The following is a 27,515-nucleotide window of genomic DNA, read 5'->3' on the forward strand; positions in this document are numbered from 1 at the left end:
CCCGCTGCCAAAAAAATGGGAATATGAGTGAATACATTTTTCTTTAAATTCCCTGAGTTTAAGCTGGAAATTGAATATTTCTGATGGAATGTTAAATATAAATCCTCTGATTTCGTATCTTATTTAAAGGGAAGATCAGCTCATTAATCTGCTCAAGTTAATGAAAGATGCACCAGTTTCAGGAAACGTTTAACCTCGGTCAGCTGTACAACTCACTGCAAACACTGAAATATGTCAATGTGTCTTGAAATTAGTAAAGTATTTTAAATGGAATAGACAATTTGCCAAGGGATGGGTATTTACATTTTTATTTCATTTTTTTAAACATATTTTAAAGATAATTTTATTGACACACCACCTTAAAAGGAACTTATTTAAAAGAAATGGACTGTTTTCTTGTCTCTCAGACAATCGTTTGGTTTGTTGATAGCAGATCAACATTCGTTCCTTGATTGATTTCTAGTCTGTTTATATGTGAGATGGTGTCTTATAAATCATAAGCAATTTAGTTTCCATGTGATTATATTGCTTCTAAAAAGATGAGCAATTTCATAATGAAATGTAATCTGTGTTGTGCCATGATCATGTTTTTAGACACTGGGAACCACTGGGCCCATGTTTCAGGTGTGACTTGCCTCCCCCCTCTGTGTTAAGGACAGTAACGACCACAACACACAGGATTTCACTCTATTTTTTTTTCAAGAATATATTTATACAAATTTTAGCAGTTTAAACAAACATCTTCAAGAATATACAAAATATGACCACAGCAGTAGTGGTTCAAGTCAAAATAAAATGCAAATAAAAAAAAAAGAAAACAGATTGTCTCTCACAATATTGGTTCCAATGCAACTGATCACATTTTGTACTTAGCTTCTTATACTGAGAATTAAATTTAACAGTATATGTCCTTAAATAAATAGTCCTTGGGAACTGCACTTCACATGTTCTTCAATCACTTTCACCGTCTTCTGAGATATTCAAATTCTTGACATAATTAATGAAGGAATTCCAGATAGATTCAAACAGGTCCTGTTTGCCCTTTAATATATACATCATTTTTTTCCAGAGGGAGGACAGATTTCCCATGAAGCTGCCCGAGGATCCACATCGGAAGAGGCAGCTATCATGGAGATCCAGGCAAAATGCCCAGATCTCCAGAATGACCAAGGATAAATCATGATGGTTGACTTTTCAGAGCCAAACAGCTGCAAACCAAACTGTTTTTGTAACACATTTCTCTTGAGTTTCAGAACTTACAGAGACAGACTGGAGGAGAAAGTCTCCTGAAGATCCCTTGGTAAGAGCCACATGGGACAAGAAAACCCTGGATGAAACTCAACTTTCCAAAGAAAGGACAGACATTTGCAGGTCTGGCACAATTACGGACAGAGCAAACAATATGTCTTTTGATGATGTTGATCATTTCATGTGTTTACTGATGAGTAAAGACAAAAGCTAACAGGATGGACTGCAAGCTATGCTGCAGGAACATGTGTTGAGCTGTTGTTGAAGCTTGGACAAGCTTTATTTCACTACCAAGTATGACCAAGAGTCATTTAGTGGAATCCTGATGTCTATTCGCTGCTAGCTATTTCAAAGAGGGTAAAGAATCATTTAGCTAAAGGTTATTGGTTCTTGATTAAGCAAATCATTTGATAAAACATTATTTGGCCAAATGTTTTATTGACCTCGTGGATTTGCATTGTGAATTAGATTAAAACATTCTAATTTCTCCATTTTAACAGGTTTCTTCCTGTTAAAAGGGAGTTTTTCCTCTCCACTGTCTCTACAAGCATGCTTAGTGTGAGGGATTGCCTTCAAGTCAATGAGTCGATGCAATCAACGGGTTTTCCTTAGATAGAAAACTTTAAATCAATTTTACTGTATGATCTGGTGAACTGTAAAGTGCCTTGAGATGACGTGTGTTGTGAATTGGCGCTATAGAAATAAACTGAACTTTGAATGGAGCAAACAAAGCCTTCCTGCCTTTAGTGATGGGCTCCTAGAGCTGAAGACCTCCTTACCATCGACCTAAACTTTACCTTCTGCCGCAGATTTTTATATCAGATTAAAAGTGAGACTGTCTGGTTCTGTTGGTCCTAGATCAGGACTTTAAGCTCCCCAAACACCTTTTCCTTTCCTAAATTATGCCAAACAAATAGTTAGATATTAAGCACAACAAAGTTTAGTTTTTGCACTGCAGCACATGCTAAACATGGTGCTCCTTTCTCTCACACCAGGCTTTGCAGATATTTATTTAGGTATTTTGTATCTGCATTTATGTAAATTATGAATAAAGCATATATGCATATTTACCTATATTTCAAAGAAGCTCTTATTTTGAAAGCTACGAGCTTAAACCGGAAGTAGATATTTTTCCAGAGCTGCTGCTCTAAGGCGGGCAGCCTGCGAGGAAGCGCTGATGCAGTGAACTTTCTGAGCGCAGCTTCCTCCAAACGGTATGTTTGCTTTGCGTTTCTGGTCATACAGATTATATTCTAGCAAACATGGAGGGAGGGGAGGAGATAATCATTACTTATATTAGCTTGTGAATTTATTTGTCTTATAATTGATCGGGACTTCCCTTTGCTTTGGATTCAGCTAACGGTTAGCCGGTGTAATCCGGGGCTGATATAAACACACCTTCCCATCATTACTGTTGTTTCACAGTTTAACACAAAGCTGCCTTTATAACTGGAGAAAAGGCGGTCTGCACCGTGAAAACAGGCTAAATTAGCTAGCTGTCTGTGGCTTGGGACGCTTTCCATTGTCGTTGCCTGACAACGGAGATTTAAAGAGACAGTAACCCTTTAACGCAGGCTGCTTGAATGATGTGACTGACTCCCTCCTCTCTCTTCTAGGTGGTAATGTAAACCGAAGTGGATCCTTTAGCTGAAGGAGATGGAGGACGAGCTGGAGAAGTTTATCAGAGAGAGCAAGGCGCGGGTGGCCGAGGATAAAGCCTGCTTAGAACAGGAGCCTCCCTACATGGAGATCATGGTAGGTCTGCTCAGATACTTCATCTTCACAAGGAACTTTGTTAGGTTATAAACATGGGATGTATGACTTCATCTTTTTTACATATCTGTTACGTTATGTAATAATTGTTATTAAATCTGAGGTGTCATGTTGTTTTTGTTGCAGTTAAGGAACAAGCTTTGTAAATGGAAAAAAAATGTTAAAAAAAGAATTTAGGGAAAATGTCATCCTGAAAGAAACTTTAAAAAACCTTTTAATAATAATAATAATAATAATAATAACAAATGGGTTTTATGAGTTGCTTTTCTTTTTTCTCAGGTATATTTTTTGTTTATATATATATATATATATATACGTGTGTGTGTTTATATGTATATATACGTGTGTGTGTATATATGTATATATACGTGTGTGTGTATATATGTATATATACGTGTGTGTGTATATATGTATATATGTATGTATATATGTATATATATATATATATATATATATATATATATATATATATATACGTATATATATATATATATATATACGTATATATATATATATACGTATATATATATATATATATATATATATATACGTATATATATATATATATACACGTATATATATATATATACGTGTATATATATATATACACGTATATATATATATATACGTGTATATATATATATACGTGTATATATATATATACGTATATATATATATATACGTATATATATATATACGTATATATATATATATACGTATATATATATATATACGTATATATATATATACGTATATATATATATACGTATATATATATATACGTATATATACGTATATACGTATATATACGTATATATATATATATATATACGTATATACATATATATACGTATATATATATATACGTATATACATATATATATATATATATACGTATATACATATATATATACGTATATACATATATATACGTATATACATATATATACGTATATACATATATATATATATATATACGTATATACATATATATATACGTATATACATATATATACGTATATACATATATATACGTATATACATATATATACGTATATATACGTATATACATATATATACGTATATACATATGTGTGTATATATGTGTATATAAAATGTATTTTGTATGTGTAAGTGTTTTTTTTTTCATTGCATTTTAGAGAACACATTTTGTTCACGTCTTGGACAGGTTTTCCTCTGGAGTGAGTGGAAGTTGTGAGCTTTTGTATTGAGCTTGGACTAAAGGGAAGGCGATCTCCTTATAAAGAATGTTATTTGTAAACCAAAAAACACATTGTTAAAACTCAAAATAAAATGTAGAAAAACAATGAATCACTGTTTTAAATGATGAACCTACCAGTTGAGGAAAAGCAGCAACCTGTTTTCCTCCTGAGCATCTTTGCTTCCTTCAGTCCAGCCTTCTGAAACCTGACTGAGGTTCTGCTTAATTTTTTTTTTACTTCAATCTCAGCTGTAAAGAGCAGAAAAGAAGCTACTTTTCAATTTTTTTTTTTTTTTATTTATATTTTTGCGTTCTACATAATTTTAGATGTCATGTAGATGTGTTTTTTTCATTTAATTCACTGTTTTGATAGAGAAAGCTGTAGCTTTGACCTTTAACTGTGATGAAAACATGAATATCTGATCTAAAAGCTTCCTCTGGTTGACAGGCAAAGCCCAGCAGAACCAGGGGGTCCTCGGTGAAAGAGAACATCCCTCCACGGACTGCTAACCAGGCTAAAGGTTTTTTATTTTCTTCATTGTTGCACTTTATTTTAGAAAATGAGGAAAAAAGCAGAAATGTTTCTATGGAGTTAGCATCTGGGATTTGAGTGAGCGGCTGTGTTTCAGCCTAAAACCTCATCGTCTGCCGGCCTCTGTGTGACACTGATGGATGTGTGTTTGTCAGAGGAAAGCTGCAGTGCAGGTCTGCCCCTTGGAGCGGAGTACGAAAAGAAGAAACACAGGCTGCAGAATGAGCTCCGTATGGACTACAGACGCTACATGGCTCAGGTTACTGTCCCTTTAAATCCCCCACACCCACCCACCCACACACACACACAGACAGGGACTGGCAGATAAACATATCCACTTGTCAAATTTAGAGCATTTTCTCCAAGTAAAATAAGAGCAGGAAGAATAGATGAAAACTAAAGAACAGGAACCAGAGAAAAAATCAAGACAAATAATTAGAGCAGTTCAGGAAACGACGAGGAAGATTGTCCTTCCTCAGCTTGATTCAGTTATTAGTCTAATTGAGGAAAGAACTACAGAATATTGAGGATGATGAAACGGTACCGAATTTTCTGGACTATAGATCGCACCTCACTATAAGCCACGCCCACTAAATCTTTCCAGAAAAACTGTAAACGTTCATATATAAGCTGCTAATATCTACTGAACTGTCTCCTACCAAACCTGTAGGGGGGGCTCTACATATAGCCCCTGGAGGAGGGAAGAAGAAGAAGAAGAATGCTAGCTCCCGTTAGCTTGATGGCTTGCAGTTTTAACACAGCAAATAAATGTCAGAATGTGTGGATTTGGGACTTTTTACTTAGACTTAATTGTCATTTTGTATACACAAAGTATATGCTAAATGAATGCATACAGCTTTTCAACAGTGAATGAGCAGTTAAGCAGCGAAATGAACGTTTCAATTCAGTTCCTATTTTAGATTTTTAATGCTCCACAGATTTGGGGGGAAATATTCTTTCCTCTTTGTGAAATCCAAATGCATTAGATTTGGTGGTGCATAGAAAAGGTTGGATGTCTAACGCTACGTTCACACCTAAAGCAGCAGAGGCAGCAGGAGCAGCTAGTTTACATGCAAAGTCAATGGTTGACGCACATCAAGGCGCAGCAAAACGTCCCGTTTTGAGCAGCAGGAGCAGTGCATCATAGGGTTAGGGTTAGCATTTGACGCGCGGAACGCGCTGCGAAAGCACCTGCTGCTGGAGTTGGAAAAATGTAACTTTTTTCTGCTGGACGCACCACATCAACCAATCAGAAACCAGAGCCACAGCCTGCTTTTGAATAGGATTCCTAGTGACAGCGCACCACCGGTGTACGGGGTTCTGAGCGGCTGTGACAGTGAAATAATATTTGAAGGAAGGATGGTAATCTAGATGAATTGACTGCATAGATGAAGTTTTCAGGTGGACTTTCTCAATGAAAAATGTTGTAAAACTACTTTTTACCCACTGGTGATCACAGCAAATACAGCTGCTATTGTTACAGGCAACGAAAGGATAGGGTAGCTCCGCCCAACGCGCATCAGAGCCATTTTTTCCACCTTGCAGCCAGAGCAGCAAAGATGAACGTAGCATAACACGTACATATTGTCACAGTGAAAGCTGCCATTAAAGGATCAGACCAAGTTGTAGCTGAAAGGTTTTGCAGTGTGTCTCAGCTCTGTGCACTGCTGAGGTTTGATTTAATTCAAAGTGGTGTTTTCTCTGGCACATTGGAACTGACTTTCCTATATCAAGTTAAATTCTTTGCTTTTGCATGAGCACTGGGATGGAGCACACACACACAAAATAGAAAATATAAAAGATGTGGAAAACAAAACAAATCACAGGGCCAAACTAAAGCATAATAAAAATACATTTAGGGTTACCCCATCTACACATTCCATTCAATTCAGCTTATTTATATAGCGCCAATTCACAATATGTCATCTCAAGGCACTTTACAGTTCACCAGATCATACAATCAAATTGATTTTCAATATAAGGAGAACCAGTTGATTGCATCGGCAATCCCTCACTCTAAGCGTGCTTGTAGCGACAGTGGAGAGGAAAAACTCCCTTTTAACAGGAAGAAACCTCCAGCAGAACCAGGCTCAGTGTGAGCGGCCATCTGCTGAGGCCGAGATAATATAAAAAGAAAATCCAAAATGAAAACCAAAATAACTTATTCTAATCTAATCTTCATGTTCTTCCTCATTTGTCAGCAGTAAACAGTGAAACAAAGCATGACAATATTGACACCCCTCCCCTCTACCAGGGCTTAAATGCCACGCGAACATCATTTCACATTTGATTACAAAACAAATTAACAAGGAAATGTGTAAATAAGCAGAAGTGTGGTAAAAACGTCCAAGACTGAAAAATGCAGCACCCCAAGGTCTGGGTTTCAAAGAGGAAGAAGAATGGGCAGAGAGGGAGAAGGCATCCGATACTGACAATGCCCAAATGCATGGCAGCTGAAAAAAAAAAATTCGTTTCACCTTTCTGAGCTCTAATGGTGGATGCTGATGGACCTACAGCTACTCCATCCGAACGCTTTCATTAGGTTTTTGAATTTTCCAGAAATGAGCTCAAACATCTATTTATTGAATGCTTTCCTATTGTTAAAAACACAAAAGAACCATAATACACTGATATTTATATTAATAGATGGTTATAGAGATGCCTTTTATTGCAATATATATATATATATATATATATATATATATATATATATATATATATATATATATATATGTATGAGGCCCAAAAACATTCATATATAAAGAAATTAACCAATAACAGCCGATTCCGATGCCAAAATCGATATTTATCATCCCTAGAATGTACAATTTTAATTCCACCCATCCAGAAAACATTTTAAATATAGCATAGCATATTTTTCTCTTGTAAACTTGGAGATATATATGATTGCGTGTTGCATATCCCAGTAAATCTGTTTCACCTTTAAATCTGCAGCTCTCACTGCTTCTCTCTTTGATCTGCTTAAAAAAAGATTTATGAACCTATTTACTTATGTTATGATGCCAGAAACAAAATTTCAAGATATGTAGAAGCTCTGCAGTCTGATTCTGTCTGTTCAATAAGAAAATGTGTTAATTTAAGCTGTAACTGGGAGCCATTGTCGTCTGAGAAGCCAAGCTTTCTTCAACTAGTAAAGAAGGAAAAAACTACGTTTTTTCAAGCTTTTTGCATTATAATACTAACTTGTATAAATTTACAATCTGTTGCCATTTTTAGCTGAAAGAGCTCTGTATGGCATGGAACCAAATTTTACTTAAACATCTAAGTAGCTGCCTGTTAATATTCACTGAGTGCTGCTGTTTTTCTCTCCTCCAACCACGTAGCGGGAGAGAGGAGGAAAACAGGACACTGACCCAAAACGCTCTGAACACAGTTAGCTGCACCCGACCTCTGTTACCTTTGGCTAAAGGAAATGAGCAGGAAGGGGAAAAAAGCTGAAATTATTGGTGGGGATAGGTCTTTCTGGTGACCAAATGAACCATAAGATGCACCCAGGCTGACCCTCGCCTCCTTTAGTCCTCGTCTTCTGGTCTAATCACAGATGCATCTTGGTCTCTCCAGCAGCTTCAACCGGAGACGGATGTTCCTAAGCAGCGTCTGACGTGGGACAGAGGGCTGCTCAGAGCGCCGCAGCTCGCCGACCAGAACCAGGAGCCTGTTTCGGATCTTTACATGCATCCAGACCGGGTGGAGAGTCCACTGGACCTGGATTCTGGAGAGGAGGAGGCGTTTAAAGATCAGCTGGAGAAGACTGGAGGAAGAAAGCCCCGGCTTCCTAGATCTGAGGCCGGTTATCAGAAGAGTCTGTGGGCTAGAAGTGATGAAAGGTAACCCAGCAGAGCAGTTTGGTTGGTCTTTTTCTGACTTTTTCCCTTCGGTTTTCATTGTTTTTATAATTTCTCCTGTCAGGGAGAAGGAGGAGCAAACATCAGAGGTTTGGAGCGACGGCAGGAGATCAAGAGACATCTGGAAAAACGACAAAGCTCACTTTGGGACCGGACTGGTTATAGGTAGCCAGGCTCTCTGCTCCTTTTGCTTCTTTTGGAAATAACTGTGAATCCTGATGAACATTTTCCCGGCTTCCAGAATTAAAATCTAAAAGAAAGTATCTGGATGTAGGAGCTAAAATAGGACCTGTGGTTTGTGTTCAGGAGCTGCTGATAGCGCCGAGGCTTTGAGGAGGAAGAAGGAGCGCTACAGAAAGGAGCTGCAGGAGCAGATAGCTGAACAGCATCGCAACAGAAAGAGGTAGAAGACTTTATTTTCTCTGTTTCTCTCTTTGAAAAAACAGACTGCAGTAGGTTTTATTAGACTTTTAACGGGTAAATCAACAGGCAGTAAGACATTATAGACTAAAAGCAGAAATTAAACCTGCAAATATTGAGCTACCAGGAAAAGCGTTTATTAAAGAAGTTCCAGGGTAAGATGAATTTGTTTGGTCCGATGGATGCTTCCTCTGATTTAAAAAGAAGAGAATGTTGGTCCTGGTTTCTGGTCCTTCAGATGTGTTGCATGTGGGATGTTTTCAGGGAAAAGGATCTGGAGATGAAGGTCGCTGCGACAGGAGCTAACGACCCCGAGAAGCCGGTCAGCCGCCACACAGCACACACTTTGGACTCTCCTAGCTTTTTACCTCTTTTTAATCTTCTCCATCCTGTTGTCTCTGCTGCCTGCAGCCAGAGCGAATCAGACAGTTCGGACTGAGCAGGAGGGAAGCTCCTCTATCCGCAGAGCCTTTAGCGACAGCAGAGAGCGGATCATCATCCAGGACCACCGCCAGCAACCAGAGGGCTGCGGTGAGGGGAAGAGAGAGGCCTCTGCCTGATCTGCCGCACGTCGCCTTCCAGTCCCCTCTGCTGGAGTACAGCTCCGCCCTCGGCATGGGGGACGGACGTCTGTCTCCAAATGGTCGGCATGTTGCCCCGTCCGTCCAGAACGCCGTCGACATCCACAGGTGTGGCTGATGCTGAACCATTTGCTCATTTATATCATTCAATGAAAGGAAACGATGCATCTCATTTCTTCTCATGACTCAGAAAAACGTACTTCGTCCTGTAGGGGGAGAGAAAACTGTCAATAAAAACACATTCCTAGCGGTTAGTGTACATAAATGTAAGATTTACATTTATTTCTTCGTGGCAACACATATATAACTGAAAGAGCAACAAGCTTGCAACAAATACAACTTTCACATTTATGTCTGAGTTACAAATTTACAGTATAAATGTAAGATAGACTGTGGCTGAAGAAGGCAGTAGGCAGATGTCCATTCTAGTAGGTGGTTTATTTACATTGCAAAAAAAAAAAAAAACAATTTACAAAAGAAATGTCCTAATAAAATAACTTGGAGGTTTAATATGGCTCAACAGAACAGAACATTAACTGAACTTAAAGTCGTAGGGAAATCATATTTAAATGTCAAATCATTCTGGCTTAAACATGTATATAAATCTAGCCTTTATCAGACTATATTGTCCCAAAAGTTAGAAAATTCTTAAAATCTTAAAAAGTCTTCAAATCTGTGGGGGTTTTTTCCGTTATCTTCTGCAGGCCAGTTAGTTATACGTCAGCCTGAACACCTAAATTCCACCAATCATATATCAACTGTTATCTGTCAATCAATTTGTTTTCAGTCATAGCATCTTGATTCATAAGTTGCAGCTAATATACGTAACGGCAGAAATCAGAATCATTTACTTTCCCATTGAGTTCCGTCCCAGTGTTCATTGGGATGGACGTCTGTGTCTTCAGCAGGCGTAGAGCTAACAGAACTGGCAGCGTTGCGAGGCAAGGGCTCAAACATGTACGGCTGGAAGCCTTCTACACCAAACCAAGCTTCTGCCGCCCTGGCGTCCTCTTCCACAACATCTTCATCCCCGCTTTCCTCCTCTAAATAATGTATGAAGGAGGAGACTCATCCACGACCTCCGACACTAAACTCTCCTCCTCTTGCATGTTTCCTCTGTCCATAGCGTTCCTTGACAGTGTCGCTTCTAAGTCACCAATTTAGTGCTACTTGGTCCCAATGGAATTTACCATTGGGAACCTGCTAGCACTAAGCTGCTAACTGGTTAGCAAGATGCTTCCGAAAAACAGGCCACAATCAACCTGGCTTGCAAACCTTCGTGGGATTTATCAAGGGCCACAACAACCCCGCCCCCTTGATAAATAACCAATCACATTCACTAGATTCACTTGTGTAAAATTGTGCACGACTCGGGAGAATTTGGAAATGCAACGGTTGGAACGGCCGATTCCTACGACTTTAAAGTAACCATATTTAACATCAAGTGCACCCAGCTAAACTGTCCTTGTTCTCCTCCCTTTTGAACCTCACAATTCTCATACCTTTTTGTCTTACATTAACAGATGTGGCTAATTTGTTTAAGCTTTAATAGCTTAGGCAACATCTTCAAAATAAACACCATACAATTAAATCTACTTAAAATGACCATAGGCAAGTTCTCAATTTCATTACATCAAAATGTAAAGAGTTCGCTGGTTGCCGTGGCGATCTAAACTTCGAATTTTTTCTTAAATTATGCATTAAATTGGTAAATGGGCCATATAGTGACACTTAAAAGTATAATGTTCTTGACTCAAATGATCTTAAAAGGTATTTTTATTGAACAACGGCAACAGAAAAGAGAACTTTTAATTTAATACTCTGCCGCAGTGCATGCTGGTACAGCTTTCAATCTTGAGAACGGACTAGTCTGCTCTGATGCATGCTGGGTAAAGAGGGAGGGGTGTGAAATATGCTGATGAAGATTCTCAGTCATCCAGGTCAGTCATTTCGTAAACGTAAAAAAAAAAAACAAACACAATCCACTGGACTTGGTTTCCAAGATTTGAAGACGTTTCGCTTCCCCTCCAGGAAGCTTTCTCAATTCAAATGTCTGGATCCGCAGTGAGTTTGAGTCTTTATATAGACAAGGCCTTGTATTGCTTAGAGACATGCAAATGGTAACCAATGAGTGGGTCGTTTGGTTCCATTGTTGGCCTGTAATATCTGAAACCTGTCTATGATTCTAAAGGTCGGTCGCTTTTTAAACTTTTATGGAGGGGTCCGTCCAGGGACTTTGTCCGTTCTCTGTCTTCTGTTCTTATGAATTGGAACAGTCAACGGCTGAGGCTGATGACGTTTCACTAGTGCATAAGCATATGAGAATGCACAAGTAAACATATTGAAAAACCAATTGTTTTCTCTAGAACCTCTGCCTTCCTTCCTCATCCGCCGCCTCCTATGAGAGACGCATACAGAAGCCTGTATGGAGAACCCCATCAGTGCTGCGGAACCAGAAACCTGCTGGACACAAACATGGCCTACTGTAAGTGTTGGCCTCTAACAGGAAGAGAACCTTTAGAACGCCTCTTCTGCATATGACCCGCCGTTTCCTATCTCATCCAGATCATCGCGGTCCTGATGCTGGCCCCGGCTTCCCTGTGTCCTACTGGAATATTCCACCAGGGGGAGCTGTGAGCAGCCAGCTGGGTTCCCACAGCCCCCACAGCCAGCATGGTGGCTACAGTTACCCAGAAGCTTTGTTAGGGTAAGGGCTTTAAGGTGTTCTTCATAAACCGCTCTCCTTGATTCTGAGCGTCGCTGTTCTGGAACTTTCTGTTCAGACCCAGCAACCAGAGCACTGCTGCCGGCTCACAGGCGGGAGGCTTCCCCTCAGAGAGGACTGGATCCACCAGGGACCGGATTCTGAGCTACAGAGAGGCTCTAAAACTGCAGGTAAGGCAGATTCTTTCCAGTCAGATAAAAACCGCTGGGATCACAAAGGCAAGCATGTGTGCTTCTTACATCCCAGTCTGTGGTATGTTGACAGGAAGCTTCCAGGACTGGGAGCAGCACTCCTTTCGGCGAGGTAAAATGGATCTAGACGAGACTAGCTGCTAGAGGAGAACTGTTTGTTTTTTTTAAGAGTTGATGGTAGAAATATTTAGGATTTTCCCCTCGTTGAGATCTCTAACATCCCAGATTCACTCTAGTCCTGTCCCAGTACCTCCTGCTTTCTTTAGACACGTCCTTCCTGTTCCTGTTCCATCAGGTTGGTTGATTTTCTCCAAACACAAAATTCCAGTACATTCTAAACCAAACAAGACCCCTAAACAGAGACTAGTGCATCCTAAGGACAAAACCCCCAAACCAAATATGAGCAGAGTGTTGAATGCAGGTCAATGCAGTGATGGATACTCTGATCTTTACATTGGAGAAACCTGTGAAAGCATATTTTCCTTGGCCTATTTCAGAATCAGAATCGGGTTTATTGCCATTGTTAGTGAAGGAGTTCACAACTAGGAATTTTTTATGGTACAATCGTGCAACATGAAACATATAATATTATATTTGTGAGATAAAATATTCTGAGTGTGCCTTTCCTCTGCCTAAATAGGGGTGATTGTTTAGAAGTTTTGTACCAGTCTGTATGCTGGAGTTAAGTTATGTAGGGAGCTAAGAGTGGGGGATGACAGAAAGCAGTTGCCTCCCTTCTCTAGACAAGGATGAAGGGAGGGTCATGAGAGACAAGAATGAGTTCACACAGCCTCCTTCATGCTGTGAACAGTAGACCTGTTCTGAGTGTTTATCTGGCTAAAATATATGTCCTTGACAATTTAAGTGTTTTTTCTTGGGAATAACCAAATGTTGTGAGAAAGTTCTTTGTGCAGGTGTGGCATAGTTCCATGGGAGAGGGAGTGTGTTGGGATTTTTTAAGGTATAAATGTAAGTACTGAGTCAGAGCTTTTTTCTCTCTGTCTAAGGACATTAAAAAAATTTTGAACTTTGTCTTGCAAATATCTCAGTTTCTCCTCAACTTGACAAACCAAACAACCTCTCCAAGGACATTCTTTTTAAGGACCAGAAGACAGGTGGTTTAATAGGGGTGTAAAGGAAGCCATTTATGGTAAAAAAAAAAAAAAAACAACAAAAAAACAACCAACCTTAAACAGAACGGGACAGGCAGGATCTAGCTTTCGAAAGAATTGATTCCTTCCCGCTATCATCGCTACCCCCACCCCCATATAGGAGACCAGAATATTTGCCTGATCAGCCAGGTCATTAATTCCCCTTAATAACCTCCTTTTCAGAGGCATAGACCAGTATTGGGTATTGCAGGCTAACAAAGAACCAAAACAAATCCCAATACCATAAGGGCAGATCCTTTCGTCCAGGTCAATTTGCATGTCCTGTAAGCCAGAACAAGGCTTTGTTTTTGGGCCACTCTATAACGATTCAAACTCAACGCTATTTCTGACATTTTGAATTGAAAAAGCTTCCTGATTGGGAAGCAAAACGTCTTCAAACTTGGAAACAAAGTCCAGTGAATAATTTTTTTTTTACATTTTTGGAATGTCTATGATGTGGATGATGGAGAATCTTAAGATATTGATGATATTGTTGGGCGATTTTCAGAACTGAAGAGATTCCTCACATAACGATGATAATACATCAGTTTGGGTACAGTGTGTTGTCTCCAAGCACAGCAATTCACGCAGCAGCTCATTTTGAAGCTGTGAACCCATCTGGCGCATGTTGCTGGTCTCCTGTGTACAATAGCAGACGCAATGGAAAGAGAGGCTGTATTCGCTGGGATGAGTGGAAAAAGAGTAGTTTTAAGATAAAAGTTAACCTCAAAACTTCTGCCGTGTAGTCGGATCGTCAACAACCTGATTCTGATAGGAATGGAAACATGGTTTAGGAATAATTCTTAATAGTTTATTTGATTAAAATATGTTTAATCAGATTAATTGATCACTTCTGCTTAGAAGGAATTTCTCTGTGTTGTAGTTTTATGGCCATCCAGTAGAGGGCGCCACTGTTTATTGCTTAGTAAAGTCTCATTGGTATTTATATGAGAAGTAATTCCAGAGTGTGCTTGGAAAAGCGTAGCGGGGACAGAGTTCATGGTGGAGGGGACAGAGTTCATGGTGGGGGGGACAGATTTCAGGGTGGAGGGGACAGATTTCAGCGTAGCAGGTACAGATTTCAGCGTAGCGGGGATAGATTTCAGCGTAGCGGGGACAGATTTCAGCGTAGCGGGGATAGATTTCAGCGTAGCGGGGACAGATTTCAGCGTGGAGGGGACAGATTTCAGCGTAGCAGAGACAGATTTCAGCGTAGCAGAGACAGATTTCAGCGTAGCAGAGACAGATTTCAGGGTGGAGGGGACAGATTTCAGCGTAGCGGGGACAGACTTCAGCGTGCAGGGGACAGACTTCAGCGTAGTGGGGACAGATTTCAGCGTGGAGGGGACAGACTTCAGCGTGGAGGGGACAGATTTCAGCGTGGAGGGGACAGATTTCAGCGTGGAGGGGACAGATTTCAGGGTGGAGGGGACAGATTTCAGCGTGGAGGGGACAGATTTCAGCGTAGCGGGGACAGATTTCAGCGTGGAGGGGACAGATTTCAGCGTGGAGGGGACAGATTTCAGCGTGGAGGGGACAGATTTCAGCGTGGAGGGGACAGATTTCAGGGTGGAGGGGACAGATTTCAGGGTGGAGGGGACAGATTTCAGCGTGGAGGGGACAGATTTCAGCGTGGAGGGGACAGATTTCAGCGTGGAGGGGACAGATTTCAGCGTGGAGGGGACAGATTTCAGCGTGGAGGGGACAGATTTCAGGGTGGAGGGGACAGATTCAGGGTGGAGGGGACAGATTCAGGGTGGAGGGGACAGATTCTAGCCTGACGTAGTCCGACTCAATTCTAGTCAGAATATGAGTCTGATACTGCTCCATAGAGCTGTGATTATGGGGCGTGTTTTGAACGAACCAGGAAAAAAAATGCCTCTGCACTCAATTGGATAGACCTACAACCAATAAGAGCAACGGAGTGCGTGACGTATGTTAAGCGATGCATAGATGTTGTCAACAAAAATCAAAGCGTGCAGTTGCACGCCTAGAATAAGAAGATGAGCCTTGATCGCGTTTCTCTGTTCCTCTTTTAAAATTAATTTGCTGTCGATATCTTCTAGAACAGACCTAATAGCAGAATCTACTCACCTAAACTCTCCAGCGGCAGCCATTATTGTTGTCACCCAAGCGCACTTTGGTCACGTGGTTGATTACGTTACTCTTGATCATCTGTCCATCATCATATAAAGCCCGCCCTGACAATTTGATTGGATCGCCTGACAGTGGGCTTTAATACTCGCGCTACTATGGAGCAGAGCCAGACCGAACTTCCCCGAACTCAAACCTTTGTGGGCGGGACTAAGTTCGGACTGGCACCCAGGCTAGACAGATTCAGGGTGGAGGGGACAGATTTCAGGGTGGAGGGGACAGATTTCAGGGTGGAGGGGACAGATTTCAGCGTGGAGGGGACAGATTTCAGCGTGGAGGGGACAGATTTCAGCGTGGAGGGGACAGATTTCAGGGTGGAGGGGACAGATTTCAGCGTGGAGGGGACAGATTTCAGCGTGGGGGGACAGATTTTAGTGTGGCGGGGGCAGAATTCAGCACTGCAGCCCGCTACATTGAAACATGTAGGCAAGGAACCTGTAAGTAATTGGGACATGAATGAAGGATTTACACATGAGTCTATTGGTTGCTGATCTTTTTTAGTTTTAACTGGGTAAACTCCATTCTGAAAACAGAGATCATTTGAAGGGTTCAAACTGACTGGATTCAATCAAAGCAGGTGGAAACTTTCCTGCTGATCAGGAGATTTTTAACACAACCTAAGTTTCTTATAGAAACACACACGATAGATCTGCGCCCATTGATCAGATACCTGATATCTGTCCTGATATTGATACCATATCAGTTTGTCTCTGCTTCTGCTACAACCTGCAGAGGATTGTTCCCTGGATTCTGGGTGAGGCGTGTGGTCCTGGAAGTCCCGCCCACTCTCACACCATCTGGTACAAAATGAGCCTTTCTTTATGTGATGTGAACTTCCAGGCGTTTCTGTGGCAGAGATCGCAGTTGGAGAGATTTGTTTAGGTGTGGCGGGTTTTAAGGATGGAGCCAAACTCAGATTATTTCAGCCACTCGGGCCTTTTCCCCACATGCAGACCTCATTTTTATAGTCAGCTGACAGGAAGCCATCCTTTGTCACCTTGTGTTACTAAAACATGCTCTGTCGTAGATCCAGGAGCAGCAGGAGCGCCGGCGTCGGGAGCGGGAGGAGAGGGAGCACCTGGAGGCCCAGCTGGAGGCTGAGATGAAGGACCATGACCCCTGGGGAAGGGGGGGAGGCGGAGCCCCGCTGAGGGACAGCAGGGGGAATCTCATCGGTAGGTTCTGGTCTTTTTGTTTTTTCATTAAAAAATCAGAGACTCTCATTGATCATGGTGGTGGTTTCCATCCGCCTAGCTGACCTCAACCAGATGCACAAGCTGAACGAGGAGGCTTACAGCAACCCAGAACTGTGGCAGAGGAGAGCCACAGCTGCTGCTGCGACACGCCGGACTGAGCCGCCCCCGCCCGCCGAGAGGCCTCCAGAGAGCAGCAGCTACGACACAGCTGACAGGCTTCCTGGTAACCATCCTCCTTCCTGTCTGTGCTTAGCTACCTTTAAACAAGGGAATAAAGAACACTGAGAAAAACAGACGACAGGTTGAACAGAACCTCTGGGTTCTGTCCACAGAGCATCAAACACAGCCGATTCTGATCCCTCTGCTCTAGGTCTACGCCTGACCATGTCTGCTCTAATAGAGCAATCAGGGTAAAAGGTTTTCTTTCTGAGGAAACCCAGACGAAGGTTAGGAGTCCATGACTCATAGCAACAACTCCTCCTTATGCCCCATTTCCACTAGCCCTCCGAAGCCTATCCATGCCGATATCGGGCCGAGCTTTTTATACATCACGCTAGCAAGGATACTCGCCTCCTTTTGGCGGTCCATGATACTACAGTTCTCAAGGTTGGAAATAGACGAACAAAAAAGGGCGGCGTCAATAACATTCAGGAACTTATGTGTCTGGATAGCATCCTTCACCTAAATCCCAATGATAGCCCTGATCTCGGCATCATCCCAGGTCGCACCACGCTCTTTTGATGCCATTTATTGTTAACAGGCTGAGAGGAAGTTTGTGTTGTAAACAGGTGAAGAGATCTGTGAATTGTAAAGCCGGAAATTGCTGCAAAGCTTGTGAAATGAGTCAGATGACTGTAAATAGGAGTTGATGCGGTCTGATCATGCGCTCTTTGTTATCAGAGAACAGAGCCATGGCTGAACCGTGCCGAGCCCTACTGCTGAACTAGCTTTGGATGCAGCGCGGTTCTGTTGTTTCTGGCACAGTCTAGTTGAGTTGTGTTCTGTTTACACGCAATATTTATCTCGGTTACCGTGCTCGGACTGTTCTTGGCACGGTATTAAAAGGGTAGTTTGCCGGATTATTGAGCCACTATAGTTTCTGTTCACATTCTTCCACCAGCCTTTACTAGTTGGACATTTTCTGCATGTATGCAGATGACATCCAGCTGTTTGTATCCTTTAAACCCACTGATGCAACGGTTCTGCTGCCAGTAGCTTTCTGAAATAAACAGACCTTCGGGTCTCCTACAGGTCACTGAGGTGAAGGAAAACTGGAGACAACAGCCCGGCGTTGATAACTAGGAGAAAAAAAAGAAAAAGATTAGAGACCTTCTAGTTATTTTGGGTTAATCAACTGCATGTGAAAGCGTTAATCTACCATTATCTCTGTACAGCTGCTAGAGCAGCCACTAGTGTATCCCTGCTTCCCTCAGTGTCGTCTCACAGGCAGCTTCTCCTTCCTGAAAGCTCCTCCTGCAGTCAGAGCAAAGAGGAGACATTTTCCCACAGCTGATCTATAATGAGCAGAGCTGCTGATGATTCATCCTGGATCACAAAGCACCATAGAAACATAATATCTAGTTTTAATCAAGTCCCTTTTTCACTTAAACTGTTTAAACTATTTACTGGTTATCACACAGCTTGAATCCCTCTTAATGCGTTTGGTTCAGGAGTGCAATCATCTGTTTGTGTGGCAGCTTGAATGTTACAGACACGACCGGTCAGCTGTGAGTGACGAATTATATTAGCCAAGGCCGACGTGAGTAAACACCACCAGACTCACAGCCTCGTATTGCAGGCTAAAAAAGAACCCAAATGATGGACCCGTTCTTCTGGTTTCATTTCCATGTTTTCTAAGCCGAAACAAGTTTTTGGGCTACTAATATAAGGCTTCTATGCAGGTTTTCTCTGTCTTCCAGGTCATAGTCATTCCAAAAAAAGTTAAACAAACCACTGGACTTGTTTGAAGACATTTTGCTTCCCATCCAGGAAGCCAAAACAAGGCTTTGGTCCATTCTATAGAGACTCGACGCTAATTCAATAGAAAAGCTTCTCTTAGGAATGGGGAGTTGTCTGGGTTCTTTTTTAGCTTGAAATACCTGATATTGGTCTATGCCTCTGAAAGGGGGGTTGTTAGGGTCATTGTTGGTTTGGCTAGAGATGTTTTTGTCCCCTGCATGGGTTGAGATGATAGCGGTAAGGAATGATGCTTCATAGGTTTATGAGAGCTGAAACCTTTAGTTCTTTCCCTCCATTTACAACCGTCTTAAAGAGACCTGCATCGTTTTCTACGCGCTCTGGATAGAGTGGAAATCATTTCAATCTAAATCTGCCAGAAATATGAAGAGTTTGAAGTAGAACAAGCAACACTGCAGCCAAAGGTTTAAAATCCAGGACCATTTCACTCAATGAGCCCATCAGAGGTTTTCTGGTGCATCTAATCTAGTAAAAAGAGTGAATAATGACACTATCTGCCAGCAGGTGGTCAGGATGTGAACTGCAGTCTGCCAAAATGACAGGAAGCTTTAAGATGTTCACTTCATCTGTAAAAGAAAAACAGTCAAATGTGGATAAAATTCTGTTAACGGGACAAAAACGTGACATTCTGCAGTGATGATTCCAGGCTGCTTTTTGAACAAGAGGATGTTCATTTGAATAAAGCTGGGGATTTAAACTGTAACACACAGTGGAAACATTTCCTAATCAAATAAAGTTTTTTGTCCTTTTTGCAGGTTTCACTCATGTCCAAAGCACCCAGTTTGCCAGGGGGAAGGTTTTTTCCACCCAGCCCAGTGAGCGTCAACTCCAGGAACAGGACAAGTACAAAGCTTACCTCAAACAGCAGGTCTGTTTAACCCGCCGCTCACCTCTGACAGCCAGATTTTTATGGGGCCATTTTCCTTCCCTCATGTCTGTCAGCCGAGCCATTCTAGTCCCCTGGTTCCTGCTTTTATTCACAGATCGAAGAAAAGATGCGGAAAAAAGCGGAGGAGAGGGAACGGATCAGACTGGAGGAGGAGAAGGAGGAGCGGAGGCTGGCAGAGCAGAGGGCCCGCATCCAGAGGGAGTACGAGGAAGAGCAGGAGAGGAAGAGGAGGAAAGAGATGGAGGTGAGGAAGCAAAGCAGCAGGTTTAGACTCTGACCTGAGCTCCCAGTCCGTCACTCCTCCCTGACGCTTTGCCTGCATGTCTCACAGCAAAAGGCCAAAAACCAGGAGCTGATTCAGCTGGCTGAACAGAGGAGGAAGGAAGCGGAACGGAAGAAGAAGGAGGCAGAGGAAAAGGAGAGCGCCGCTGTGAGGAGGCAGGATGAGAGAGAGATGCAGGCCAGAGTGCAGGAGGTCAGTCTGAGGAGTCACAGCTTTGTTTTCTGGTGCTGCTTCTATCAGACACTTAAAGCCTGGTTCTCTGCATCCGCTGTGAGCCCGTCCACACGCGTCGGCTTATAGAGAGGCTCCGACTACGCAGGCCTGTGCAGCATCTCTTAAATCAGACAGAGGATTTTAATACATACAAAATATAATGTGAACTAGGATCAAAGAAGAGGAAAAAGCAGCAATAAAGGCTGTGAGACGGTTTATAAGCTGGATTAGGCAGTGAGATTCACAGAGAGGGATATTTCTACCCCGCCTACTTTTTACTCGCTGTGTGACTCTAATCCTGACTGTTTTCCTGCCTTTAACAGATTTAATTTTGTATTTTCCCCAAAAGTGGATGTATTTTACTTTGTAACCACGTCTCTCTTCCCGTTGGACCCAATATTGCAGCTGAATTTCTGTTTAGTCCGGCTAAAATAGACCCTGAATCTGTCTGAGTTGAAGCTAACCATACCCCCTGCGGTAAATCATGTCTGGTATGATCATCCCCGTTGACTCTCAGAGCTAAACGCCACGACCTCATTCACAGTATTTTCTTTCAGATGGGACGTTAAATTAGATTGGGTGTTATCAGGGCTTTAGCTGGAAACCACTGCTGACATCACTTCCTCCTCAGCAACATGGAAGGTTGAGCAGCTCTCCTCTGAATGTCTCCAGGTCTGCAGAGAGCCTTCTCCTCCGATCCCAACCCTGCAGAGGAAGAACAGGAGACCCCGGCAGCACGCCCCCAGCCCCCCCAGCGCTGCCCTGTCTGTGAGTAACCCACAGTGGACACATGGGGACACAAACACCTGATGGCAAGGCTAAATGAAGGGAAGGAAGGAGGAGAAGCCCAGCCAGAGAAGGCTCTCATTAAAGTGATGAATAATTAGCCCCATCTTTCTTCCTTTTAAGGAGCGATCATCATCCGGTCTTCAGTCGCCTCCTGTTCCTGCGCGTAGGAACCAGCTCAGAGCTGCAGGTACACTAACTCTTTCTGGCTCATGGTTCCGCTGCTGAGCGGTTCCTTCAGTGGGATCATTAGATAAAACCTCTTGGTTTCAGGAGACCGCCATGACCTGTTCAGCGAGCTGTCAGCGCTCCGTCAGCAGCTTCGCAGCGAGCAGAAGCGCCTGGAGAGTGATCTGCAGAACGGAAGCTGGGAGGAGCTGGACTCACCTGTCAATGTCAGGTTAGACCCAGATTATCTATCTATCTATCTATCTGTCTGTCTGTCTGTCTGTCTGTCTGTCTGTCTGTCTGTCTGTCTGTCTGTCTGTCTGTCTGTCATCGTTTTCTGTCTCCATCTGCTGGCTGTCCTTGGTAACACATCCATACACTAACCAACTAACTAACGTTCATTTTATTTTATTGTCGTCTTTATTTTATCTTTTATCCCTCTTAGCATCCAGTATTTTTTTGGCCCTCCCTTTCCTCTCCTCTGCTTCTAGTTTCTCTGCTTCTTCACACCCTGCTTTGCTCATAGTGTGAACGCCTATTCACACTATGACCTCTCTAGCTACTAGCTACTGGTGGTCATGGTTCATTACAGGGCCACTTTAAAGGAGCAACCATTCAAACCCTGGAATGTGCGCCTCCCTCTGACGACAGGTTGCAATGACACCAGTGTGGTTTTCATTCATAGACAATCACCTCAGTCTGAAGAGCTCAGGTCTTCGTTTATCAACGCTGGACCGTTGTCCCCTGTTTTCCTTCACTACAGTGACATGTAGCCACCGGTTAGCTAGCTTCACAGCAAGGCAGACAGGAAAAAGGGATGTTGTTGGGTTTTCAAAATAAAGTCTAACATTTAAATTCATTTTAAACACTGATAATGACCAGAATAAGTGCAGAAATATACAATCTGCTGCATCAGATGCCTAATGCTACATTCAGACCAGCAAGCGCTGGAAGACGCCAGAAAGCTTCTGCTGTTTCATTTTTGATGCTTGTCCACATTAAGGTCAGGGGTGCGTCAAGAGCACCTTTGATGCTCCTGAAGTGCGTCCAGTAAAGTGTCCAGATGCATCTGATGCTTCTGCTGCTCCTGTGTTCAATGGCAGAGAGCGGCTCTGCTATTTCTGCTGTGATCAGTGGGTAGAAAGTAGTTTTAATATGTTTTTAAGTGAGAAAGTCCACCTGAAAACTTCATCTATGAGGTCAGTTCATCAAATACTGTTTCACTGTCGGAGTCGCTCAGATCCCCATACACCTGTGCTCTGTCCCAGGAAATCCCCTCCAGGGCAGCCTCTGGCCCGGTTGCCTCTTCGGGATTTTCTCCACTGTTCATCGCGGCTGGAAGGCATTTTTTATCTACATAATCCAAACTGCAGACACCAGAATAAAAGCGAACGCGTTTTGCCAGCAGGTTTAAACATTTTAAGTTAATTTAGGCGTTAATAACCTGCTTCAGAGGAGTGATCATAGCGCTCTGCATCATCAGTGCTGTGTCTGTCTCCCTGCCAGCTCAAAGATCAGCTTCTCTGATTGGTTGATGCGCCGCGTCCAGCAGCAAAAGTTAAATTCCTCCAACTCTAGCAACTGCTGTTTGTAAAGCGCGTCACGTCTTACATGCTCAGAAGCTCATGCCGCGCTGCTTCAAGACGTTTTGCTGCACCTTGATGCGTGTCAACCATTGACTTTGCATATAAACTAGCTGCTTCTGCTGCTTCTAGCGCATGTGGTCTGAACATAGCATTACAAAAAAATTCAGGAGGGGAGCAGGATTTTATTTTGGAGCGGCGGAGTGACGCCATCGACCAGATGTAGAGGAGACCCTGAAAGTCATAAATAATTTTAAACGGAGTCTTTTTTATCACAAATAGCAGCGGATCCACAGCAGATCTCTGTGTTTAAAGCAATAATATTTCCTCTTATTCCGATCAGACTGTTTTAAGGCTGTTCATGGTTTCCGTGGGTCTTTAAAAATCATTAAAAGTCATTAAATTGTTTAAATTAAGGCCTTAATTGGCATTAAGATTCATTAAATGTGATTATCGTGGCATTTAAAATGCTTTATTTCATCAGATATATAATATCGCAATATATTTGCCTGAAAATCCTTTCGGTTGATCGTGGTTACTAGTTGATGGCATTAAAATGATTTCTAAGAGAATTAAAAAGCATTAAATTAGAGTTACTCGTTCCTGTATAAACCACGTTGTTACATCAGCAGATGATCATAAGCAGATGAAACTATGTTCCTGAAGCTGTTTCAGAGTTTTTGGTTCTGATTCGTGAATGATTAAAATGATAGAGATCAAACTGCTGAGATCCTGCAGGCTGGAACCAGATGCTGAGTGTTTATCCTCATCTGCCCAGAGAGCGGGAGCGCCCGGCGGTGGACGTGTTCGACATGGCCCGGCTCAGGCTCCAGGCTCCGGTCCGAAGGCCCAACTCCAGAACCACCGAGCCCAGAAACCCGCTGCAGATCTACGACACCCTTCAACTGAAGCCCACAGGTAGGCCACGGTCACAGCAGCTCAGGTGGAAAAGCCAAACCCACCGCCTGACCCACAGCTGGTCTGCATGTTGGAAGCAGGTGGAGAGTTCTGGACGGGTTCTGGTCTGGACCGTAAACCTGAGGAGGTCAGAGGGAGGAGCCGGGAGCAGCATCAGCTCAGCAGCCACAGATCCACAGTCCAAGATGGTACCGTGTCCTCCAGGTTCTTATGTCTGCCTCCAGATGAAGATCTAACCTAGATGTTTGTTTCTAGATTACCTGGACCTTTCTCCACCCGAGCAGAACCACTACCTGGTGAGAAATGAGCTCAGTTGGTCCTCAGACTAGTTTGTCTTTAGGTGAACAGTGACCCAGACTGTGTGTTTCAGAGGAGTGTGAGCGGAGCGTCCAGAAGAGCCTTCCTCCTGGAGTCTGAGAGCGCCTTCATGAGTAGGAGCCACTGAAACCCTCGCCTACAGGCTGCTCCTGAACAGAGTTCTGATCTCTGACGTTAAAGGAGTAACCTGCAGCTTTGAACCACGGCCTGGAATACAAGCCATAACTGAAAATAAAATACCAGACCTCCATGTTTTCACAGAAACCTCTGATGTTTCAACTGATCTTTCATCTCAAACCTTCAGTATTTTTATAGATTCACTGATTAATAATTGGGTAGAACAAAACTCTACAGGGTTAAAGCGTCAAACTGCCACTAGAGGAGTTCAGGGTCGAGCAGATTGATTCACAAAGAAGGTTTTTCATCTTAAAGCCAGACTGCATTCATCTGACGTACAGCTTCAGGCTCAATTTCTGCTCTGAGCTGGTTTCAGGGTTTATGAAATATTTGAATCAGTTGCCTGATCAGTTGATGGTTGTTTCAGTATTCCATTAATAATGAATAATTATTATTCTATGGAGTGAATATTGTTCTATATTTTTTCTAAGCAAAGATCATGTGGAATGTTTAGAAGAATGAAAAAAAAAAAGGCAAATTCTTCATCTAAATATTTTGTAGAGGAGCATTGATGTTTTCTCAGGTTTTCTTTGTTTTTTTCTTATTTAATGTTTAAAATTTCTTTCCAAAATATTTTTTTGTCATTTTTTTTTCCCAATTCCTCTCTTTCACATTGAATTTTACAAACATTAACATTTTCCAGATCTCCTCTGGGGGCGGGGCTTTCCTCTGAACTGAGGAGCAAAGAAGCATTTTTATTGGTGTGCTGGACGTTAGCAACAACATTCTATTGGTTTAGAGCGAGCGTTTGGATTGTAAGGTGGCGCTGAAGTGCAAAGCACATAAACAAATCTTTAAACAAGAAATTTCTTTAAAAAAAGAAATCTGTGAAAAAACTTTTTAAGTAAAATTTTTCAATATTAATAAAGCCTAAATAATTTTTTTTTTTTTTTTTTTTGGATTGCGATTTTTCAAATCTCCATTTTCAAAAAGTGCTCATTACTTGATACAATATTGGATCAAAATTCACTCCATATAATATCAGAGGAATGCTTTATCTTTGGTTCTGATGTTTTGATCAACAGTTAAAACACCAAAGCTGATTCTTTGATCATGAAGAAATTTTTGTCAATAAATCCTGCAGGTTGGGATTATCTCCTACACTGGAAAAACGATCAAGAAATATGTAAACATTTCTTAAGTGTACTTAATTTGACTAGTTAAATGAGACGATTTGCAAATGGAATGAGTAATTTTACTCTTGAAATAAGCTATTTAGATCAAATGCTTTTGAAATAAGACAATATAATTGTGTTTTCTTATTTTAAATGTAAATGTTTTTGTTCCATTGGCAAAATGTCTCTTTAACCTCTCCAATCCAAGAACAAATGCACTTATTTTAAGAAAAATGACTTATCTAGATTCAGATTTTTTCCAGTGTAGTATTTGCTCTAGAACCTCTGGGAGGATCTAATATGGCCGCCGTCAGTTTCAGTGAAGCATGGATCAATATTTGGGCTCTAAGGTTTCTGGAGCAGAACATTTAGAGTTTATTTTCTTCTCTTTCTCCTGATGGTTGTGCTCAGACCCTCTGGGTGAAGCGTCCCCGGTGCCGCCTACTCCTGACCCCCAGAGGATCCGTCAGCCGTCTGCCAGGGAGAGGAGGAGACTGGCCAAACAAGTGCAGCGCCCCCAGGTGTTCATTATGTCAACCTGAGCCATGAGTCTCTGCAGTCTTTGGTTCTGTTGGTCCGTTTGTTGAACCGTGATGGTTTTTCCTGTGACCTCCAGGAACCGGCTGCTTCCTGCCAGTCTGTCGGGCCTCAGAGGAGCCGACCTGACCTGTCGAGGATCGGGCTCAACCTGGAGGAGGCAGGCAGTGGACTCAGGAATCGCAACAGGACCAGCCGGCTGATGGGTCTCAGTCGCCAAGGTAACGCTGCTGGTAACATTAGAACCAGTTTGGGATGTTTTTAAAAGTTTTCATAAGGTGTTTGAAATAATATATTTTAAGGTAAAATTAAAGTTGGAGGGAAATCATATTTAAATGTCAAATCATTCTGGCTTAAACAGGTTTATAAGTGTACTCTTTATCAGATGATATTGTCCCAAAAGTTATAAAATTTCTATAAAAAAAAAAAAATCCTGTCTTAAAATCTGTGGGGGGGGTTCCGTTATATTATGCAGGCCAGTTAGTTATACGTCAGCCTGAACACCCATCTTGATTCATATGTTGCAGCTAATATACGCTACCGTTGAAATCAGAATCATTTCCTTTCCCATTGAGTTCCGTCCCAGTGTTCACGGGGATGGACGTCTGTGTCTTCAGCAGGCGTAGAGCTAACAGAACTGGCAGCGTTGCGAGGCAAGGGCTCAAACATGTACGGCTGGAAGCCTTCTACACCAAACCAAGCTTCTGCCGCCCTGGCGTCCTCTTCCACAACAGCTTCGTCCCGCTTTCCTCCTCTAAATAAAAAATGTATGATGGAGGAGACTCATCCACGACCTCCGGCACTAAACTCTCCTCCTCTTGCATGTTTCCTCTGTCCATAGCGTTCCTTGACAGCGTCGTTTCTAAGTCACCAATTTAGTGCTACTTGGTCCCAATGGAATTTCCCATTGGGAACCTACTAGCACTAAGTTGCTAACTGGTTAGCAAGATGCTTCAGAGAAACCGGCCATAATCAAACTGGTTTGCAAACCTTCCACCATAATAATTCCGTCCCCTTGATAAATGACCAATCACATTCACTTAATCCACTGGTGTAAAGTCATGCACCACTACTAGAATTCAGAAATTAAATGGTTGGAACCTACGACTTTAAGGTTAGCTTCTGTAGGTCTGTTAAGTCGCAGCCTTCCCTGTCTGTCTGCAGGACCTCCGGATGAGTCGGACGAGGACTCCTCGCCTCCTCGGCTGTCTCCTCTCAGCCTGACCCATGAGAGCTCAGAGGAAACTGTCGCCACGGACTCCTGGATGGGATCAGGATCATCGGAGCCCCTGAAACATTTGGACCGAGCATCAAGGAGGAACCGGCTGACTTCGTAGCAGCTCATCCTGTCCATCCTGAGACATGCTATTAGTTTTAACCTCAGGGTGTCTCAGTGTTTCTCTGAAATCCACTTTTCTGCATCCGTATTTATAAATGTTTTAACCCTCTGTAGACTGTTGTTATGTTTTAAATAAATTATATTTTCATAATA

At 42.2% G+C, this 27,515-nt stretch overlaps 1 protein-coding gene across 4 annotated transcripts; it reads left to right on the forward strand.

Annotated features, from left to right (window-relative positions):
- The first annotated feature begins 2,368 nt into the window (after nucleotides 1-2,368).
- LOC119794105 (centrosome and spindle pole associated protein 1-like) lies at nucleotides 2,369-27,515 on the forward strand. 4 transcript variants are annotated; one of them, XM_038301460.1, is made up of 28 exons: nucleotides 2,369-2,462; nucleotides 2,865-3,003; nucleotides 4,692-4,764; nucleotides 4,931-5,034; nucleotides 8,358-8,623; nucleotides 8,706-8,806; nucleotides 8,948-9,044; nucleotides 9,326-9,383; nucleotides 9,473-9,750; nucleotides 12,009-12,127; nucleotides 12,208-12,349; nucleotides 12,426-12,537; nucleotides 12,632-12,670; nucleotides 16,891-17,038; nucleotides 17,118-17,282; nucleotides 19,792-19,904; nucleotides 20,020-20,169; nucleotides 20,257-20,400; nucleotides 21,094-21,189; nucleotides 21,331-21,397; nucleotides 21,481-21,607; nucleotides 23,737-23,876; nucleotides 23,954-24,064; nucleotides 24,132-24,172; nucleotides 24,247-24,307; nucleotides 25,898-26,007; nucleotides 26,103-26,244; nucleotides 27,188-27,515. In XM_038301460.1, exons 2-28 carry the CDS (start codon nucleotides 2,905-2,907, stop codon nucleotides 27,358-27,360), a joined length of 3,276 nt encoding a protein of 1,091 aa, XP_038157388.1. In that variant the 5' UTR covers nucleotides 2,369-2,462; nucleotides 2,865-2,904; the 3' UTR covers nucleotides 27,361-27,515. The 4 variants fall into 4 exon arrangements, with proteins under 4 accessions (XP_038157388.1, XP_038157389.1, XP_038157390.1 ...); XM_038301461.1 differs by having other exon boundaries at nucleotides 23,957-24,064; XM_038301462.1 differs by having other exon boundaries at nucleotides 8,361-8,623.

Source organism: Cyprinodon tularosa, unplaced genomic scaffold, assembly GCF_016077235.1.
Source record: "Cyprinodon tularosa strain WSP-4 unplaced genomic scaffold, ASM1607723v1 ctg468, whole genome shotgun sequence".
Lineage (NCBI taxonomy): Eukaryota > Metazoa > Chordata > Actinopteri > Cyprinodontiformes > Cyprinodontidae > Cyprinodon > Cyprinodon tularosa.

Excerpts from the sequence above, each read along its gene's own strand:
- LOC119794105 (XM_038301460.1), top strand. The coding sequence starts at position 2,905 with ATGGAGGACGAGCTGGAGAAGTTTATCAGAGAGAGCAAGGCGCGGGTG. Across the intron at positions 8,807-8,947 it reads TGGGACCGGACTGGTTATAG|GAGCTGCTGATAGCGCCGAG; the intron begins GTAGCCAGGCTC and ends GTTTGTGTTCAG. Across the intron at positions 26,008-26,102 it reads AACAAGTGCAGCGCCCCCAG|GAACCGGCTGCTTCCTGCCA; the intron begins GTGTTCATTATG and ends TGTGACCTCCAG.